Source organism: Chanodichthys erythropterus, chromosome 19 (genome assembly GCF_024489055.1).
Source record: "Chanodichthys erythropterus isolate Z2021 chromosome 19, ASM2448905v1, whole genome shotgun sequence".
Lineage (NCBI taxonomy): Eukaryota > Metazoa > Chordata > Actinopteri > Cypriniformes > Xenocyprididae > Chanodichthys > Chanodichthys erythropterus.
This window is the reverse complement of record NC_090239.1, coordinates 17,853,843-17,873,952: the sequence shown is the minus strand read 5'-3', so window position 1 is coordinate 17,873,952 and position 20,110 is coordinate 17,853,843. Positions and strand designations below refer to the sequence as shown.

The 20,110-nt window shown below is 37.9% G+C and overlaps 1 protein-coding gene across 1 annotated transcript in view; it reads left to right on the top strand.

Annotated features, from left to right (window-relative positions):
* Positions 1–1,548: 1,548 nt before the first annotated feature.
* The window catches only part of pkd1b (polycystic kidney disease 1b), a 37,850-nt gene continuing 19,288 nt past the window's right edge, over positions 1,549–20,110 (top strand). The window contains exons 1-18 of the mRNA XM_067369834.1: positions 1,549–1,612; positions 1,769–1,946; positions 2,110–2,285; positions 3,841–3,959; positions 5,997–6,144; positions 6,244–6,509; positions 8,456–9,172; positions 9,336–9,461; positions 10,176–10,351; positions 10,461–10,597; positions 10,758–14,395; positions 14,465–14,629; positions 16,685–16,822; positions 16,903–17,185; positions 17,276–17,507; positions 17,582–17,726; positions 19,472–19,606; positions 19,880–20,024. Coding sequence (XP_067225935.1) covers positions 1,549–1,612; positions 1,769–1,946; positions 2,110–2,285; positions 3,841–3,959; positions 5,997–6,144; positions 6,244–6,509; positions 8,456–9,172; positions 9,336–9,461; positions 10,176–10,351; positions 10,461–10,597; positions 10,758–14,395; positions 14,465–14,629; positions 16,685–16,822; positions 16,903–17,185; positions 17,276–17,507; positions 17,582–17,726; positions 19,472–19,606; positions 19,880–20,024 — 6,988 coding nt within the window. The remainder of the gene's footprint in view (positions 1,613–1,768; positions 1,947–2,109; positions 2,286–3,840; positions 3,960–5,996; positions 6,145–6,243; positions 6,510–8,455; positions 9,173–9,335; positions 9,462–10,175; positions 10,352–10,460; positions 10,598–10,757; positions 14,396–14,464; positions 14,630–16,684; positions 16,823–16,902; positions 17,186–17,275; positions 17,508–17,581; positions 17,727–19,471; positions 19,607–19,879; positions 20,025–20,110) is intronic.

Here is a 20,110-nt window from a genome sequence, read left to right as displayed (position 1 = left end):
TAAAAATTACAGTATTGCTTACTTAAAATGAACCCAAAATATCTTGAAAATTAACATTTATTAATATGTTTAATAAATTAACATTTTAATTTCATTTTAGATTCATTTTAAGTCAGCCATATAGTCATTTTCAAATAATAGTTGGGTTAAATAAAACTACCCAGCAGGTTGGGCAAACATTTAACCCAGCTACTAGGTTAAAACAACCCAATCGCTGGGTTTGGCCATTTTCAACCCAACTTGGGTTGTTTTCAACCCAGCATTTTTTAGAGTGTAAGTTTAATGAATAATAATTAAACAATAAACATTTATTACATTACTTATTAATAAATGTTCACATTTTGATTATTATTGTTGCCTCTACACATGTCTGTTTTTAATTTCCAACCTATTTTGGGTTCATTTTAAGCCAGCCATATAGTAATTTTTAAACAATAAATGGGTTAAATAAAACTGCCCAGCACACTGGGCAAACATTTAACCCTACCTCTGGGTTTGTCCATTTTTAACCCAACTTGGGTTGTTTTTAACCCAGCATTTTTTAGAGTGTACTTTTTCCATTTAATGAAATTCAAAGGTATCTAAAGTTGTTTTCCCCCTAGCATACTTTAAAACATCATCTTTTGTGTTCCACAGATGAAAGAAAGTCATACAGGTTTGGAACGTCATGAGTTTGCCGTTCTAAATGTAATAACATCTAAATCCGGTAAGGTTTGGGGAAAGGTCATTGGAATCCAATCTGATTCTCATTGGCCTTTTTGCTGAAAACTATTAGATGCTGTTCCATTGTTCACCCCTGAAAGCTACGACCCTGTATTCAGCTGAGAAAGCCTTGTTACGTCTGTCTGCTTTGCTTTGAAAAGAATGACTGTCAACCTCTGCTCTATCTACTCAGTTGCTTAGCAACAGCTGGTGCGTCTTCTGAGAAGAGCCCACTTTTTCCCATTTTCTGCATTTCCTCGCTCTTATTTTCTGTACATTTAAAGTGGAGTGGACATTGACGTATGTCCTGGGGGAGAAAAATAAACATTTGCCTGAAGGTTAGACTGTATTTTCAAGGGTTTGGGCAGAACTTAAGCAAAATTGCACAAAAGATGTTCTATTCCAATGGCAAACAGCACTACTGATGCCTTGAAATTTTTAATTTTTTTTTTCTTCTTTTCATTATATATAGATATAGTGTAATAAAGGAGGTGGTGACGCATTTAACCTGGATGAGAGGTTTAACTGCCTATTCATCAGGCAGGATTTTACAGCATGTTAATGAGAACTCTCTTCTAGGGCTGTTGCTGTGAGACACACCAAAAGTCATGTGAATGTTAAAGGGGGGGGGGTTGAAACTATGTGTTGAAATGCACAATGCTAATAAGTCACCAAGCACACAAAGTACAAGAGAAAGACAAAAGGAGGCCAGAGAGAGAGAAGAAGAAAAGTAAAAGGCAGAAGGAGAGTTAAAGCAGGGTCTTCGTGGACGGACACAGTCTGTCTCTCATGTACGATTTTCATTATTACTCACATTTATTATGCTCTACCCGGGGAACAGATAAAATGACAAATATTGTGCACCTGCCTCTCATTTGGATTCTCTGTGTCTTTACAAGCTGCTTCAGTGGTGAGATGTTTTATCTGCCTTGCTCAGTAATGGATATTATTCTTGCTAATTGTTTTCAATCATAGAGCATTACATTACGTGACTTGTGTTCGCTATTTGTGGATGCATATCAAATGAACACAATTTGTTTTTGGAATATTTCATGCTTTCCACTAGAATATTATTGCCCGAAGGGTGCAAAAATTGACCGTGATGGTTTGCGCTGTTACTGGATGCCCGCATTTACGTCAGCATGGCTGGAAGCAAGAAGCATCTGTCAGAGAGATGAGAGAGGAGACCTTGCTATGGTGGACAGTGTGAATGTTCAGACCTTCATACAAAATTCATTTCAACTGTAAGAGATCACAAGGTTTTATATTGTTTCGCAAGCCTGTTTTTTTTTTCCAACAGAAATATTTAAAAATATATTATTTAGATATTATAGTCTCAAACACAGAGCATTGCAACTTTTTTTAATGGCTGAACCTGTATTTGCTTTTACTCTGTGTAAATTCCAGAGAAGCTCCAATTGGGGTCTGGTTGAGAAATGGAATGGAACAGGGTTGGTTCGATGATTTAGATACTGAAGACAGTGAGATGAAGGAATGTACTTCAATGGCTCTGGACGATGGACAATGGACTAATGAACAATGCAATAAGGGAAATTTCATTATCTGTGAGAAAAAGATATCAGGTAAGCTAATAAACCCCACTTATACAAGAAAATACCATTATCCAAATCATCGTCATGACTGGGCCATACACCTTCCACAACAGTAACATTTTCATCAGAAAAAAGTTTTGCTCATCACTATTATAAAAAGAGAAAAAAGAAAAGTGTTTTATTATAATTACTATAATTACTGAAAACAGCATGATATGGCTGAAGATATGTGATTAAATTTCTTGAAAATAAAATACTTTTAGCATTACAGTACTATAGTTTGCTTTTAGTCAGCATGAAACAGAAGTCTAGTCTTTTCTTAAAAAGACTATCGCAACTAAAATTTCTTAAAGGGTTAGTTCACCCAAAAAAAAAATATTTCATTAATGACTCACCCTCATGTCGTTCCAAACCCTTAAGACCTCCGTTCATCTCCGGAACACAGTTTAAGATATTTTAGATTTAGTCCGAGAGCTTTCTGTCCCTCCATTGAAAATGTATGTACGGTATACTGTCCATGTCCAGAAAGGTAATAAAAACATCATCAAAGTAATCTTCTGCTGCCCCTTCTGCTCCGGACAGTGACGCTGATAAAGTGTTATCTAGTGCGCCCGAGCTTCATTTACAGTCTGAGGGAGACGCACGCTGTATTCAAGCTATTCTACATTGTTTGTATTTTGGTATTGCTATATTTTTTAAATGGTGCGTAGGTGTGCATGTTGCGGATGTCCTAATTGCGTCACTGTCCGGAGCAGAAGAGGGCGGTAATGCACCAATAATGCACCAATAAGCTGGATGCCAACTGCCGTAAAACAGGAAAGAAGAAGAAGAAGCAGCGTCACTGTGGAGTGAAACCGGATATACAACAGACCCAGAAGAGAAGACAATGCTGAATAAAGTCATAGTTTTTGTAATTTTTGGACCAAAATGTATTTTAGATGCTTCAAAAACTTCTAACTAACCCACTGATGTCACATGGACTACTTTTATGATGTTTTTATTACCTTTCTGGACATGGACAGTATACCGTACATACATTTTCAATAGAGGGACAGAAAGCTCTCGGACTAAATCTAAAATATCTTAAACTGTGTTCCGGAGATGAACGGAGGTCTTACGGGTTTGGAACGACATGAGGGTGAGCCATTAATGACATAATTTTCATTTTTGGGTGAACTAACCCTTTAACAAGAAGAAATGTAGGGCAGGACTTGATTTTGTCCATTGGGAATTGACTGAATTGTTGGATCATTGTTGTTTGCTATTGCTGTAATGTCATGTGAGTGACAGGATGTCCTACACTTGTACCAGTAAATGTCATCAGAAAAGAGATGAGATGTCATTGCAAGAAGTTATTTTGATTAAAGTTTACGAGGAAAAAAACATACAATATTCCATAAAAAAACAAAACAAAACAAAAACAGTAATGTCCATTTTGGTTTCATGGTGACTTTAACTTTGAGCTAGGGGATGACAAACATTTGTTTACAGAGTTATTTAAAGCTCACATTCAGTATAAGCCATGTTGCAAAACCTTTGTCAGACCTCATAACTGACAGCATTGTCATTCATTTTCTCTTTAAAGTGTCTTTGCCATCACTGGAGAGCTACGTGACAGGTGTGCCACTAATGTCAGGCATATACACAGTGTCCCAGATACAACTGCTACCCTTTCCACCAGACCCAGGACCACACATGGTTGAGGTAAACACAAAACAAAAGAACAAAAACAAAAAAAGCAATCAGCTTAATAAATTGTTAATCAAGGGATCTACAGTTTATTCAATAAAATATATATAGGCCTACTCAACAATTTTACACTACTATAAAACTGTTAAAGATACACTACCATTTCATTTTTTTTTCATGTCAAGTCTATTTTTTTCTATAGTTTATGCTCACCAAAGCTGCATTTATTTGACCAAAAATACAGTAAAAACAGTAATATTGTGAAATATTATTACAATTAAAATTTTCCATTTTAATTATGGAGTCCCTAAAGGGGCATGGTGATGGGGAAAAATATGAGATTGAGGAAGAATGCTTTTGCATTCTCTTGCAAATGTTTTGCACAATAAACATTCCCTCACAAAAAAACATTTGCGTTTCGCTGAGAAACGTATTGCGAGCGAACACAAAGTTTTTTGGGAGAACGCAAAGGTTTTGTAAGTGAATGCAAAGTTTCTCAAGGGAACGCGAAACATTTGCAATAGAACGCAAAAGCGTTCCAGTCTTCAGTCTCACATGAACCTTTAGAAATCATTCAGTCTCATTTTATATTAGGTGTCTTTAACTAAGTACTTAAAAAAGTTAGCTACAATTTACTTATTGTGTTCATGTTATATTGCAAAACACTTGCCGCTACTGAGGTGGGATATGAGTATGGTTAGGGACAGGTTTGGTGGTATGAGTAGATTTAAGGGAGGGTTAGGGTGTAGGGGAAGGGTCCAACAGTGTAATCATAGATGTAATTACAGAAATTAATTACAGTTGTAATTACATGCAGGTATTTCTTAAAAATATAAGTAGAAGTATATGTAAAAATGTATATATACAGTAAGTGCATTGTATCAAATAATTAATTTAAATGTTAGTACATAGTAGTTAAAGACATTTAATATAAAATGAGACAAATCAATATGCTCATCTGGTACTCAAGAAACATTTCTTATTATTGTCAATGTTGAGTAACAGTAAGAAAAAAACAGTACAGTAAAAAAAAAAACAGCATTTATTCAAAATATTTTGGATCGTTATAAAAGGCTTTTTAATGTCACTTTTGATCATGCAACCTTGCTGAATAAAAGTACTAATGGGTTTCTTTAAAAAAAAAAGGGGGGGGGGGGCTATAAAAAAAAGGGGCTATATGTAGAATTCAGAAACTCTTGCTAGTAGCGACACCGGTGGCCATTAAGTGAACTGTGTTGCTCATACTCGCACTCATGCACAGGTTATGTACAAGAGACTGAACGTGTTTCAAGGCCCGGCCTGATAAACTCACGGTGAAGTTTTTTTTTTTTTTTCGTTTTCCGTTTAGAAGTAAAAAGAAGTTGGAAATACATTTGCAGTGATACACTGTTAATGAACATCCAGACGTCGTCGAAGCTGATGTGCTGCTCGCTTTCCTCTCCATATCAAAATAAACATACAACAAAAATAACAGTGAGAAAACAGCAGTTAAGAAAGCATCTGATCGTAGTGATATGAATATGTTTGCACAAGCTCTGCAATTCACTGGCATCATGTGGACAGATTACACTTTTATGAAAGTTTAATTATAAAGTATATTTGAGAATTTGAATTGATCCCTTTTCTTTAAATGACACATTGAAATAACAGTACAGAATAGCTCTTTTGGCATTACCTGAACATTGTTTAAGCATTCATTTCATGAAAGGAACAGGAGCATGTGAAAACGTCACATCCTTTTGATTCTCCCGGCAAAAATGTCCAGAGTCCTCCACAAAAAAAAATCTGTCAACAGACTTTCACAGACAATATATGAAGTTGGAGAAGGTCTTGTTTTTAAAGTTTCATTACAAGCTCTTCACACATTGGCAGAAAAAAGCGATTAATACATGAAAATTATTTCATATAGCCCCTTTAATGTCTTAAGTCATGTAAATTAAATGTAATTTTCAAAAAAAAAAAGTTCATTTTATGAACAATACATGTTAATTTTACCATTTGGAAGTTAATACACACCTATTTTGAAATGAAAGGTGTGTGTACTGTGCACAGATTATGTTGTTCCCAGGTCTTTGGTTCAGCCATGAGGGTCGAGTGCTGTCTTTGGATATAGTGATGCAGCCAAGTGATCAGCTGACCTTTGCTAGAGTGCAAATCTTACGGCCGTTCTGCAGCCCAAGTTATCACCTAGTACCACCCGGTGAGCAAATCAAGCACTAATGAGTAGCATATACTTTGATACCAGTTTAGCAATTTACCAGTTTAAGAAGTAGATTTTATAAAACATCTTTTCTCTCAGGTTGTAGTTCTCTCCTGAACCCTTTCAGCTGCTGTTCACCAATGCCCATGTGTAACACCACTGGTGGCTGTGTCAGTGGGCAGTACTGGTGTCACCTGCTGGAGATCTGTCTGCCTGTCACCAGTCCGTGCAGCCCTTACCACTCCTCTAACGGGGGACATATATTCCCTCTGCCTCCACGATACCCTGCGACACCACCGTTCTTCCACTTGATGGCAGACATGTCACTGACACTGCCACCAAGCACTGAACTCACACACATCAGTGTAGGTGGCAATATTTCTCTTGTTTATCATTTTTAAAATAATTATTTATTAATTATTTAACAATAACAAAGCTTCCGCAAAGGAAAATGGTCCATTACACTGTACTGAACATTTGGCCTAGCAACAAGACAAGGACTACAACAATATTACAGTAATACTAATACTGAAGTCCTTTGAAGTCATATTCACTACAACTGAAGATGCTAGATTCTGTATTAAATCACCCAAAAGGTAGTTCATGAGTTGATAAAAAGCTAATATACATATATACATATACTACATACAACCCGAATTCCAAAAATGTTGGGACGTTTTTTAAATTTGAATAAAATGAAAACTAAAAGACTTTCAAATCACATGAGCCTATATTTTATACACAAAAGAACATGGATAATATAACAAATGTTTAAACTGAGAAATTTTACAATTTTTTTGCACAAAATGAGCTAATTTCATTTGATGCCTGCTACAGGTCTCAAAATAGTTCGAACAGGGGCATGTTTACCATGGTGTAGCATCTTCTTTTCAAAACAGTGTGAAGACGTCTGGGCATCGAGGTAACGAGTTTCTGGAGTTTTGGTTTGTTTTGGAATTTGGTCCCATTCTTGCCTGAAAGAGGTTTCCAGCTGCTGAAGGGTTCGTGGTTGTCTTTGACGTATTTTTCACTATAGGTGAAAGATCTAGACTGCACGCAGGCCATTTCAGCACCACGACTCTTCTACGACGAAGCCATGCTGTTTTTATAGCTGCAGTATGTGGTTTTGTATTGTCCTGCTGAAATACACAAGGCCTTCCCTGAAATAGATGTCATCTGGAGGGGAGCATATCTTGCTCTAAAACCTTTATATACCTTTCAGCATTCATAGTGCCTTCCAAAACATGCAAGCTGGCCATACCATATGCAGTTATGCACCCCTATACCATCAGAGATGCTGGCTTTTGATTACACGAAAACACTGATAACACACTGGAAGGTCTCCCTCCTCTTTAGCTCGGAGGACACGGCATCCGTGATTTCCAACAAGAATGTCAAATTTGGACAATTTGGACATATAACACTTTTACACTTTGAATCAGTCCATTATAAATGAGCCTTGGCCCACAGGACACAACGGGGCTTCACATATGGCTTCCTTTTTGCATAATACAGTTTTAGTTGGCATCTGCAGATGGCACAGCAGATTGTGTTTACCGAAAGTTTCTGGAAGTATTCCTGGGTCCATTTAGTAATGTCATTGACACAATCATGCCGATGAGTGATGCAGTGTCGTCTGAGGGCCCGAAAACCACAGGCATCCAATAAAGGTCTTCAGCCTTGTCCCTCACGCACAGAGATTTCTCCAGTTTCACTGAATCTTTTGATGGTGTTATGCACTGTAGATGATGAGATTTGCAAAGCCTTTACAATTTGACATTGAGGAACATTGTTTTTAAAGTATTCCACAATCTTTTTATGCACTCTTTCACAGCTCTGCACATCTTTACTTCTGAGAGACTCTGCCTCTCTAAGTCAAGTCAAGTCAAATTTATTTATATAGCGACATCCATTTTATAGCTAATCATGTTACAGACCTGATATCAATTAACTTAATTAGTTGCTAGATGTTCTCCAAGCTGAATCTTTTCAAAATGTCTTGCTTTTTCAGCCATTTGTTGCCCCCGTGCCAACTTTTTTTGAGACCTGTAGCAGGCATCAAATTTGAAATGATCATCATTTAGTGGATAAAATTTAAAATTTCTCAGTTTAAACATTTGATATGTTATCTATGTCCTATTGTGAATAAAGTATTGGCTCATGTGATTTGAAAGTCTTTTAGTTTTCATTTTATTCAAATTTAAAACATTTCCAAAATTCAGGTTGTATATACATATTTGATTATATATTATATATTGATTATAAATTTGACCTTTTTTAAATCTGAAACTATTTTGTTGTTTTTATGCAGGTTATAGCACAAGACAAACATATCACTGTCTATCCTGATGACATTCTGGCATTGCAACACACTAGAAGAGCAGGAGAATTTCTACATTGTGTTGCCAGTACCAGCTCAGCATGGCGCCAGAGTTACCTCTCCCTTCATGGGCCTGAGTGGGGGGGCTGGTTAGAGGGGACCCTGTCTGCCCAATTGGGACAGGGCCAATGGCTAGATGGACTGGTCTGTGACCTACGGGTGATTTACGAGGACACAATGCCGCACTATGGAGTTTCACCAATACCAAACACCTCACAGAGCAACAGTCCAATCAAAGCAGAGAGTCCTGTCAAAGGGTTGCAAGTTTTACATCCAAAGCTTGACAAGGACAACCAAATGCATGTTGCTGTCAATATACCAACTCTCATTGTCATCAAGATCATTTCAGGAGGAAACGCAACCAGTTCCTGGTCGGACCCTGTGTCTAAGAATGGAGTTCCTTTTGAGTCCTCTTGCCCTGCTGAGATGCCTGAGATTGAAGGAGGATGTGTTAGGGCTACTTTTGACACGTGGTTCTCTCATGTGTACGTGGAGCTTTCTAGTCAAGGGGAACATACACTAAACATCATGGCTTCAAACAGCTTGAACTCCCAGACTCTGAGTGTGAGAGTTGTGTCTCATATTCCTGTCACTGGGCTGAGCATCCAGCCTCAGGGCTTCAGCAGAGTTCTAGTTGACATACCACAGGTATCAATTTCTTATGTGTCATTGTGAAAAGTTTACCGGTAACCTTTTAGAATTTGATGTGCTAATGGTATTTACATGGTATTTGAAGAAATGGTTTTTAGAATGTCATAACTAGACTTTAAATGAGTTTTAGGGGGCTTACTCTGTGTTTTCTCCCCTACAGTTGTTTACAGCTTCAGTAGTCACTGGCTCATCAGTAAGGTATACTTGGATTATTGATGACCTGTTTCCACACATAGGAGAGTCTTACAGTGTGGTTTTTAAAAGACCAGCAGAATACACACTAAAGGTAAACATATTAATATTAAAGAATTTTTTCTAAATATAAGTTTAAACCCATTTGTGAAACTGAGCCTAAAGCAATGATTCAGATCTTCAGAACTTTTAGGTAAGTGGTTCTTGTCTGGTTTAGTTGGTTTTCAAAAAAGAAACAAAACATTCTTCAAATCAAAATGTTTTATAAAATGCGTTAACATTAACTGCATGCAGAACAATAAACTGAAAAATAATATTATTTTAAAAATCAAGTTATTTACATTGACATCGGCTTGTCTTTATAGTTTGCCTATTTTGGTTCTATTTGGTAAATGTGGCTTGAATTTCAATTGGTTCATGCTTGCTGAAGTCAATAATTAATTTTACAAAGCCATTTGTGGTATTGTAGTTGCACAATCCATATTCCATATCCATATCTTTGTTTCAGGTGAAAATACTAAGTTTAATAGGAGTATTCACAGCCTTTAATGTCAAGAGCAAAAGTTGTGTAAAGCATATTCTCTTCTCTTCTAAAAGTAGATTAATCTATTTATTTTATACATGATTATGTGGCTAGTTGCATTTTATTATTTGCATCTAGCATTGTTGTTTACCTGCTGTCAGTGACTCTATCAGAACGGACCTGAGACCCATTTTGGAGTCACGACCCACCAATTGATAATCATTGCTTTAGGTTTTGTTATGAATGATTTCATTTTTCTAATTTTTACTGCTTTCTCTGCTCTAGGTAATGGCAAATAACCCTGTGAGCTCTCAGTTAATTGAGGTGAATCTCACAGCCGATGTAATGACCCCATTAGCTGACCTAGCAGTAATTCCCATGCCAGAGGCCATTGCTGTAAACACCTCAACTCTCTACACAATTCAAGTTAAAGCTGACATCTCTATAGGCGTTACAATCAGGTTAATGTCTCTGAATTATAGTTGAGTTAGAATTATGAAATTAAGTTTGACCTCTTCTGAATGTATAATGCTCCATTATGCTATATTATGAAATGATTTATCTGTCCAGATGGGATTTTGGTGATAATACAGCATCTGTCAGTCACCCAGTTTCTGCTCCTTTAGAGATGGAAGACAGCCATCTACACCAAAGTGCCAAACATTTCTATTTGCAAGACTCTATCCATCATACATTTTCTTTTCCAGGTACTGTAAATAATTTTAATTGTGCATTGCTACATTGGCATCAGTCACTGAATCCATTTTTTACTTGATATTGGCATTAAAATGACTATGAGTCTAAGAGGGTATGCCTTGGGGGAAAAATAATATACTAAATTCCAGGATATACAATTTTTCTTTTTAGGTGACTACATACTGAAAATAAAGGCTTACAACAATTATGACCAAATTGAAAAGGCCGTAACCATTAAAATAAGGACTCCAATATCAAGATTGCTGGTGTCATCATCTCCTACTATCTGTCAAGTCAACCACACCATCCATTTTGAGGTCTCATTATGGCCCTCTACTTATGGGATACTTTATTTATGGAATTTTGGCGATGACTCTGATCAAGTAAAGGACATTTACAGTAAAGTCAGGCATGTTTTTAAAAGGCCCGGCACATACAACGTCACCATCAGTGCCAACAACTCCTTATCAGTCTTGACTAACTATACATCAGTGGACGTAGTTGAGGCTGTCTCAGATCTCCAGTTAAATTACAATGGCTCCATTGAACTGAACTCCATCTTTGAAATCAGTGGCAGAGTATCTTCAGGCACACATCTAAAATGGACCTTTGAATTTGGAGATGGTTCGATACTAAAAGATCTGACTGGAAGCTCAGCCTCTCACATTTACAAGTCTCCTGGAAATTACACTGTTCAGGTTTCTGCTTATAATCCATTAAGTAAAGAACACCGGTTAGTCAATGTGGAAGTCTATTGTTTGCTAATTAGTAAAATTATCCCAACAGACTGCATCTTGAGTCAAGCAGAGACTAATTTTGAGGTGTCAGTCAAAGGCTTTGTTCCTTTTTTGACTTTTCATTGGGATTTTGGAGACGGCACACCATTGTCTGTTGTTAAAGGAGCTACATCTATCACTCATACGTTTCTAAGTTCAGGGACTTACACAGTTGGTGTAAATGCTCATAGCCCTGTGGATTCAGTACATTATGAAACCAGCATATGTGTTGAGGCTCAAATAACAGATGTTACCCTGCATTCAGCCAAGAGTGCTGTAGCAGTGAGTGAGGAAATATGCTTTGATGTTTCCGTGCTTCCCAAAGTAACAGATTATCTGTTTTGGTGGTATTACAACATTTCTAGTGATATAGTTCCAGTCAAAGGCCAATCACACCATTGCTTTGTTTTTCAAGAAGAGGGTTTATATGAAATTTCAGTGCAGGTACATAACAAAGTCAGCAACGCCACAGCAAAATCAACCATTTTAGTTCAAAGGCCTGTTTCTAATCTATCCATAAAATTTGAAGGCAGCCATGATGCAATGGCTGTGAATCAGTCCTATTACTTTTGGGCTGAGCTTCCTGGTAAAACAGCTTCTTTTCAGTGGGACTTTGGAGATGGCTACAAAAAGGAGGGCCAAAATCAATCACACGTTTTCGGTTTTCCAGGGCGTTTTTGTGTGACGGCCACCGCATCTAATGCTTTAAGTTCAAGTTCGGTGTCCATAGAGATTGAGGTGCAGGCACCTCTGTCATCCTTAATGGTTAATACCAGTCAGCCATTTGTGGAGGCAGGAAAAGAGACACTGATAATAGCTCAGACTGATGTTAATGAAAATGTTGCGTTTTACTGGACTGTGGATTCTTCATCACCCCCAAAGCTTGGTACATCCACGTTCACGTATGTGTTTCAAAAAGCAGGGGTGTTTCAGATAAAAGTTGCGGCACAAAATCTTGTCAGTCAAGTAGAAACCATAGCGCACATTGAGGTTGTAGAGAGAATACATGGAGTTCGAATTCAAAGTCAGGAGCTGCATGCTGCAAGATATGTCCTGACAAGTAAGACCGTAGTATTGACGGCATCAGTGACAAGTGGTTCTAACTTGACATATGAGTGGACTGCAATCCAAAGTTGGATTACCAGAACTGTAAGTAATCACAAACAGTTTCCACTTGTTGCAAACAGCCCTGGTGATATACACATTAGACTGGTAGTATCCAATGCTCTTGGATCAGTAGATAGTGAACTTTCTCTGAGAGCAGTAGAGCTTGTGTCTGGGTTGAGTATTTCATCGCCAATGAATGCTGTAGCTAAAGGAAAGCCAGTGAGGATATCTGCGAGTGTAGCATCTGGAACTGATCTTCACTACTCATGGTTCTTGGACTCTGAGCAAAGTCCTGTGATATCAGATGTGCCTTTTGTGTTGCATGTTTTTAAAGTTATCGGTGTGGTCAATATCAGAGTATCAGTCTCAAATGTGTTTGGGTCTGATGATGCAACCAAGCAACTAATAATTCAGGAAGACATCTCTAAAGTGGATATTCAGATAAATGGACAATTCAGACCATTTTTTGTAACTTCAAATAGCCTTGTGTTTTTCCATGGCTCTGCAGGAACAGGAAACGTCCTGCACTGGGAATGGGTTTTAACGTTTCACAACAACACTGTTACTGTTCTTGCTGACAATCAAACTGTTAGCTATAATTTCGCAGAAGTTGCAGTTCACCAGATCTCACTTAACGCCTCAAACGACATTAGCTGGCAAACTGTATCATACACTCTTGTGGTTCAGGACGCCATCCAAGGACTTTTACTTACGGCTAGCAGTGATGTTGTTTGTGAGGATGATATGGTTACTTTCACACCATCTGTCTCCCGAGGAAGTGAAGTTTCCTTTTCTTTGGAGTTTGTTAATTCAGGTTATTCCGTGGATATTCGGCAGAATTTTACAACCTCTTCTCTTTCAGTCGGAAACCACCTGGTGAGAATAACAGCAAAAAATAACGTCAGTTATCAAACTGCAACAGTGATTGTGAAAGTCGCGGAAAGAATTAAAGGTCTGCATTTGATCGGATGTTGCTCTGCTGTCCTAGAGGCATCCAAAAACATCAGTTTTCAAGCATCCAGTGACTCACAAGCCAATTACCACTGGACTTTCCTATTAAATGGAATCCAGTCCTCTCAGAAATTCGGGCAAAATGTTCACTTCATACCTTTTACTAATGGATCCCTGTCTGTTACAGTGGAAGCGGAAAATGGCTTCTGCTCACAGTCCCTGACCAGTACAGCAACAATACAGAAGTATGTGAAGGAAGTGAAGATTTTTACCTCCCATGATGGAACTTTTATTGGCTATCCGGTCACTTTTGTAGCCATGACAGATGGAGGCAGCAACCTTAAATTCATTTGGGATTTCGGTGATGCCAGCGAAGGAGCCCTGGTTACAGAATCCAATAGACAAGTCTACAAATTTAATGTTACTGGTGAGTTTTTGGTGAAATTAACAGCTTTCAACAACATAAGTGAGGTCTCCACTCAAATGACAATTAAAGTACAAAAGCTGGAGTGTACCCAGCCACACGTCTACATTGTAAAAGAACAATATAAAATATTAAAATCCAGACCAAGTTACTTTGAAGCACGAGTGGACTTCAACGGTTGCTTTACATACAAAGCATCTTATTTCTGGGAGATCTTCAGAGGCCAAGATTGCTCAGGATTAGACAAGGTGTCCTTAAATGATTCAGTGGATGTTACAACACCACTTCTTTATCTGCCAAAGCACGCTCTAAAAGTGGGAAACTACTGTCTGAAATTTACTGCTAGACTTCAGGGAACTCCTCTACAACAGAACAGGACCATTAAGCTTACCGTGGTCCACAGTCAGCTGGTGCCTGTGATTGAAGGTGGTTCTCACAGGCTCTGGTCAACTCAGTATGATCTGATACTGGACGCAACAGAGTCTTTCGATCCAGATTCAGAGGAGAACGATATTGAGTTGTTTCAGTTCCAGTGGAGTTACACTATAGAGGTACAGTAAATTACGAATGCAGTAAATTCTTCATCTACATTCGACTGATAATGTATTCTGTGCTTTCAGAACACAACAGCATTGTCTTCAGCCGTTTCCACCTTTCATCATCACATTCCAGGAAATGGCAGTATGCTGCTTCTTCCCAGAAGTGCACTGCTGCCAGACAGAGTGTACCGCTTTACTCTCACCCTTTACAAAAGTGGACGACAACCTGTCTCTATATCACAGTCGGTGAGTGTTAACTTATTTTACTTCACATTGCTTTTAGCATTTCACTAGGAACATATTTGTCATTAACATTCTGTCGTCATTTACTCACCCCCATGATGTGCCCAACCTGTATGACTTTCTTTCTTCTGTGGAACATAAAAGATGATATTTTAAAAATGATCTTCATTTTTTTTTTTTTTTGTCCATATAATGAAAAACAATGGGGTCTAATGCTGTTTTGGACCTCACTGACTTTCTCCACAATTTTTTTTTTTATCATAGAATAAAGAAAAATGGCAGAAAAATATCTATTTACAATGTCTTTCAAACTTTTTGATGCAGCAAGTTTTGGTTGTGTAGACTTTTAGAGGATGGACAAAAACGATGAGAGAATACTAAAACTTTTATTTGCATTTCGAAGAATAACAAAAGTCTTAAAGACACAATATGTCACAATATGTAAGTTTTTTAGATTAAAATATCCAAAAACCACTAGAAAAATATGCATTGTATTTACGTATATATGTTATGTATTTTGTTGACTTGTGTACCTACATTATCCCAAACATTTCCAACAATGTTTAAATCCAGAGAAATCAGCCATTTTAACCAGGACATTTCGTCACCTGGCAATGACATCATATCTGCATTACCCTCGATTTCCAGTTTTACTTTCCTAGAAACCATGGAAACACCAAAGACACTTTAATATATTATTTATTATACTATTTAATAGATGGGTAAGCAACAGTATGCATACATTTATTAACAGAAAACTAATCATTGTTATATACCTAAACACAGTAAGTCTTATTGTTTGAATCGCTTGTTTTCTTGATTTACCATGAATACCATGAATAGAAGTGGTTAATATAGCATAATCAGAGAGAGTTTTTTTTCCATCAAACAATATATTTTTAAATGAATTGCATATCATTTAGAAACACAAGTCATCCAGTTTTTATTAACATGACATTCTAATATCGATCTAGATTACTGCAAAGTGCAACAAGTCTCTTATCCCAGCCACAGAGCGAATGCACAAACGTTATAACAACTTTTAACACACTTAAAGGGATAGTTCACCCAAAAATGAAAATTTGATGTTTATCTGCTTACCCCCAGTGCATCCAAGATGTAGATGACTTTTTTTCTTCAGTCGAACGCAAATTCGTCCTAAATTGATGTCCTAAAACACGAAACGATTGGTTTGTGCGAGAAACCGAACAATATTTATATAATCGGTTTCTCGCACAAAACGATCGTTTCGTGTCTTAGGACATTAATGTGTCGTCACGAGCCGCAGGTTTTAATTTTGATTTGTCTAAGCAAGTTTTATTTACTGTTATAGTTGAAGTTCCCATCCACTGCTATTATTTGACTGACAGACAGCAGCGGTTGCAGTTAAAAATCATAATTTGCGTTCGACTGAAGAAAAAAAGTAATCTACATCTTGGATGCCCTGGGGGTAAGCAGATAAACATCAAATTTTCATTTTTGGCTGAACTATCCCTTTAAATGTATTTAGTATGATTGTTTTAACCATGTAAAACAGAGCTGCGCTACCCCACATACGCAACAAAAAGAGCTGAAGCGGGCAACTGAAGCATAAGCATAATAAAAGGACTCCCACGGCTCTCAACCCGTCCTGCTTCATACAACAAAACGTTAATAAAACATTAATACATTAGCTCATCCAATAAAAATTATTTCTGCCCCAGTCCGTCGGCTTGCTTTCCATCAGCAGTGGAGTTGAAGACGACAACTCCCATGATTCCACGCTCATTCATGCTCATGCTCATTCATCATCATGCTATGCCTTTGTTTTGAATAAGCGACCTCGAGTGGAGAAAATTACATATTGTGCCTTTAACGGTGGAATGAAATGAGGGTGAGTAAATGGTGGCCGAATTTTCATTTTTGGGTGAACTATCCATTTATGCTCGTCGAGGAGCTTTTTGGTAATTTAAAAAACAATATGTAATTCCCAAAACTTCCTGTTTCATTAAGATTGTAAACATAGAACAGAAAACTATGTTCGTTATATGTCTTTAATTACATTTTTATTCTTTTAAGGTTAAATTGTACAATGTTGCATTGCTGCCTGTGACTGTAAAGTGTGTCTCCTGTATTTCACTGTTGCAATTCCAAGTAAGTCACAGGCACCATGTTGCCTTGGCTGGCCATTGTTCTTCATGTCAAGACACTGTACAGGTAATTTATTCCCAATAGAATAACTTCATGAGTCTCTCACACACACACCTTAATAATGTTTTAAAACACTTTAACTACAGTATAGGTGGACTGCAGAGAATCAGAGAGGTGAAGTTTTAACACTGAATGAGGTCACTACCTCGACAGGAAGTCTCTGGAGAGAAATAGTCATTAAACCAGGAGCACTAATGGAGGGCCAAGAATACACCTTTACTCTCAACGTGTCTGAGCCAGCCTCTGGGCTTTGGGGGTCGGCAAGCATCACCTTAGTCCCCAACCATCCTCCCTACGGGGGTATTTGCACTCTGTCACCAGACGATTCGCTTCATTTCCTGGAAACTGTGGTCTCTTACAGTTGTTCAGGTAGTGTCATTTTTCTTCTGCTCTTATTTCTCACCCAAGTAATGGCTCTACGGTTTGACGTATTCTTTGCTATTTTTTCCTCAATGGCAGGGTGGATAGATGATTACGGTGACTCAGCTCAGCTGATCTTTTCACTGCAGGTGGCACAGTGTGAAGATTTTGGACCATTATGTCCCATGATTACCCTTTACAGAGGCACTCAGAGCACGTTTGGCTCCCTGGTGCCACTGGGTAGTCTGAATACAGCAGGAAACATATCTGTTATTCACATGCTGGTGCTGGTAGAGGACAGTACGGGGGCTTCAGTCATTGCAGCAAGAAAGTTAGTCAGCTATTGGCAATTATGTTCCAATTAAAACATCACATCTCCAAAATAACACTTCATATCTTCTGCAGGAATCTGACTGTGCTGCTGTGTGATCAGTGTACAATGGAGTGGTTGAAGAATAAGAGCCAATCAGAGTTTATTGCCTTATTCCAACAAGGAAACCCTCAGGAAATTATCCAATATTCTATTGCCTTGACCAGCCAACTCAACCAGGTAAACCAGCTGTCCGCATGTATATTAAAAGGTACACTCAGTATTTTCCTAATTAAAAATATTTTTACACTGGAAGGATAAAATTGATAAATCATGACAAACTTATATGAAATTAAGATATCAGTAGCCTAATAACATTTTTATATGGCTGAGTTAAACCAGTATTTCCTTTTGACATTGTGCAGCGTTTACTACAGTAAAGTTGACCGAGTGGATCACTGAGCTTGTGTGAGTGAGTGGAGGCGGGGCTAATTTGCATATTCATTATATGTTCCATGTATACTAAATGAAGCAAGGGTTTAGGGTCACATTCAATCTATTTTAAGGCATTAATGATTTTTTTTTTTTCACAGGAAAAAACTTTATTGACAGCACTTTGGTCCATTTTTATTGTTTTGAAAGTGCTTTACAAATAAAAATTGAGTTGAGTTGACTAAATATGTAATTTTGGTGATCAAAGATTAGTTTTAAGGGATACAATTATTGACTACAGGCCAGGGGGACTTTAATTAGGCCACGTTCACACTGTCAGTTTTTGGGATTGAGTCCTGAAAATTTACGTGTGTGAGTTCGGTTATAAAATGCGGTTGTCACACCCATAAATAACCGTACTGTGTGTGAACGTATCCGTATTAAGAACTCAAATACAGGACTGACAACCATATTCTGCTGCTGTGTGAACGTGGCCTAATTGTATGTACCAAGATGGAAAATCACTTTATTTCCCAGAATTCCATTATCTGTTGAATTTCTCCTAAATGTAATTCAATAAATTTCACCTCCTACAATCTAGTTTAGCTTCCTCTTGGGTGTAGCTAATTTAGTTCAAATTCCATCTCATGAACTGAAAGGGATAGTTCACCAAAAAATAAAATATTCTGTCATCATTTTCTCACCCTCATGTTGGCCCAAAACTGAATGACTTTCTTTCTTCTGTGAAACACGATAGAAGACATTTTGAGAAATGTCTCAGATTTTTTTGGTCTATGCCAGGGTTTCTCAACTCGGACACTCAAGGTACATTTTCCTGCAGAGTAGAGGTGTTGCGGCATGTTGTAATTACTGTAATTACGTGATTTTGTCGTGTAAAAAGCGTTCACATCCTCAAATTGCTCGTGATTGCAGCTTGTAAGATGGGAACTGTTTGAGAGCTCCTACTTGTACCATGTGACCGCTGTACCACCTGACCACTGCAAATTCATTTAGGTGTTGATAGTGATGCCATAGAAGTGCATAATTCCCAGTCCGATGATGTGAACAGCTCCGAATAGAATGTCACATGGTGTGAACGTATAGCTCCAACCCTAATCAAACACACCCGAACAAGCTAATCAAAATTGCTATAGGTTATAGGCAGGTGAGTTTGATCAAGCGTGGAACTAAACTTTGCAGGAAAGTGGACCTCGAGGGCCAGAGTTGACAACTCATGGTCTAAACAGTGGAAGTCAGTGGGCTCCAATGGTGTTTGGTTAGCAGTATTCCTCAAAATATCTTCTATTGTGTTCCTCAGAAGAAAGTCATACAGGTTGGAAGGTGGGTAAATTATGCCTTTAAATTCTGAACTTTGCTCAACCTAAGTTTCTGTCATCAGTAAATGATAATATTTGCTTTTTGTGTTGTTGCATCCATACCACTAGATGTCAGTCCAAGACAACTGCCATAAAAATTACTGAGTGCAACTTTAGTTTCTGTATTGCTGTTTTTTAGAAATTAGTTTTTAAATCAAAATCAACCCACTTCCACAGCTAGCATCCGTAAGTGCTCATGAGTTGGAGGACAAGATTCAGATACGTGGCAATGTGATTCAGGCTCTTGCATCTCTGCCGGTCTCCTCATTCCAGGATGTGGCTCTGATCAGCTCAGCTTTGGCCCAGTCTACAGTAAGGCTTTGAATTATTAAAGCTTATGGAAAGCATAGCATTAATCAGCATTAATCATAGCTTGACATAAAGCATGTCAGCAACATTTTCTAGGTCCAGCACCGTGTGACAGGAGAAGCAAAACCTCATCACTGAATTCAGCTTGCCTGCTGTGTGTAATGAGGAGTTATGGGAATATGGAAAACTATCCATGCTGCCTAAGAACAAAGTATTGTCACATGTGATGTTACAAATGCAAATGATGTACTAGAAAATGTACTTTCCTGTCTGCAGGTGGTTACCTCTGAATGGCAGTGCAACGGCTGCTATGCAAAGGTTCTGAAGGTCACGGAAAAGATGATCAAAGTGATAAGAGAACAAACAGGACAGGGTGACATCAACCCCACAGACACGGGCAGAAACATTCTGGCTGTTTTAAGTAAGGCAGAATTCATATTCAGCATGATAATAGAGGTTCACTCTGAACTTGCAAATGAACTGTGGCTTATCCATCTTTACATTTTC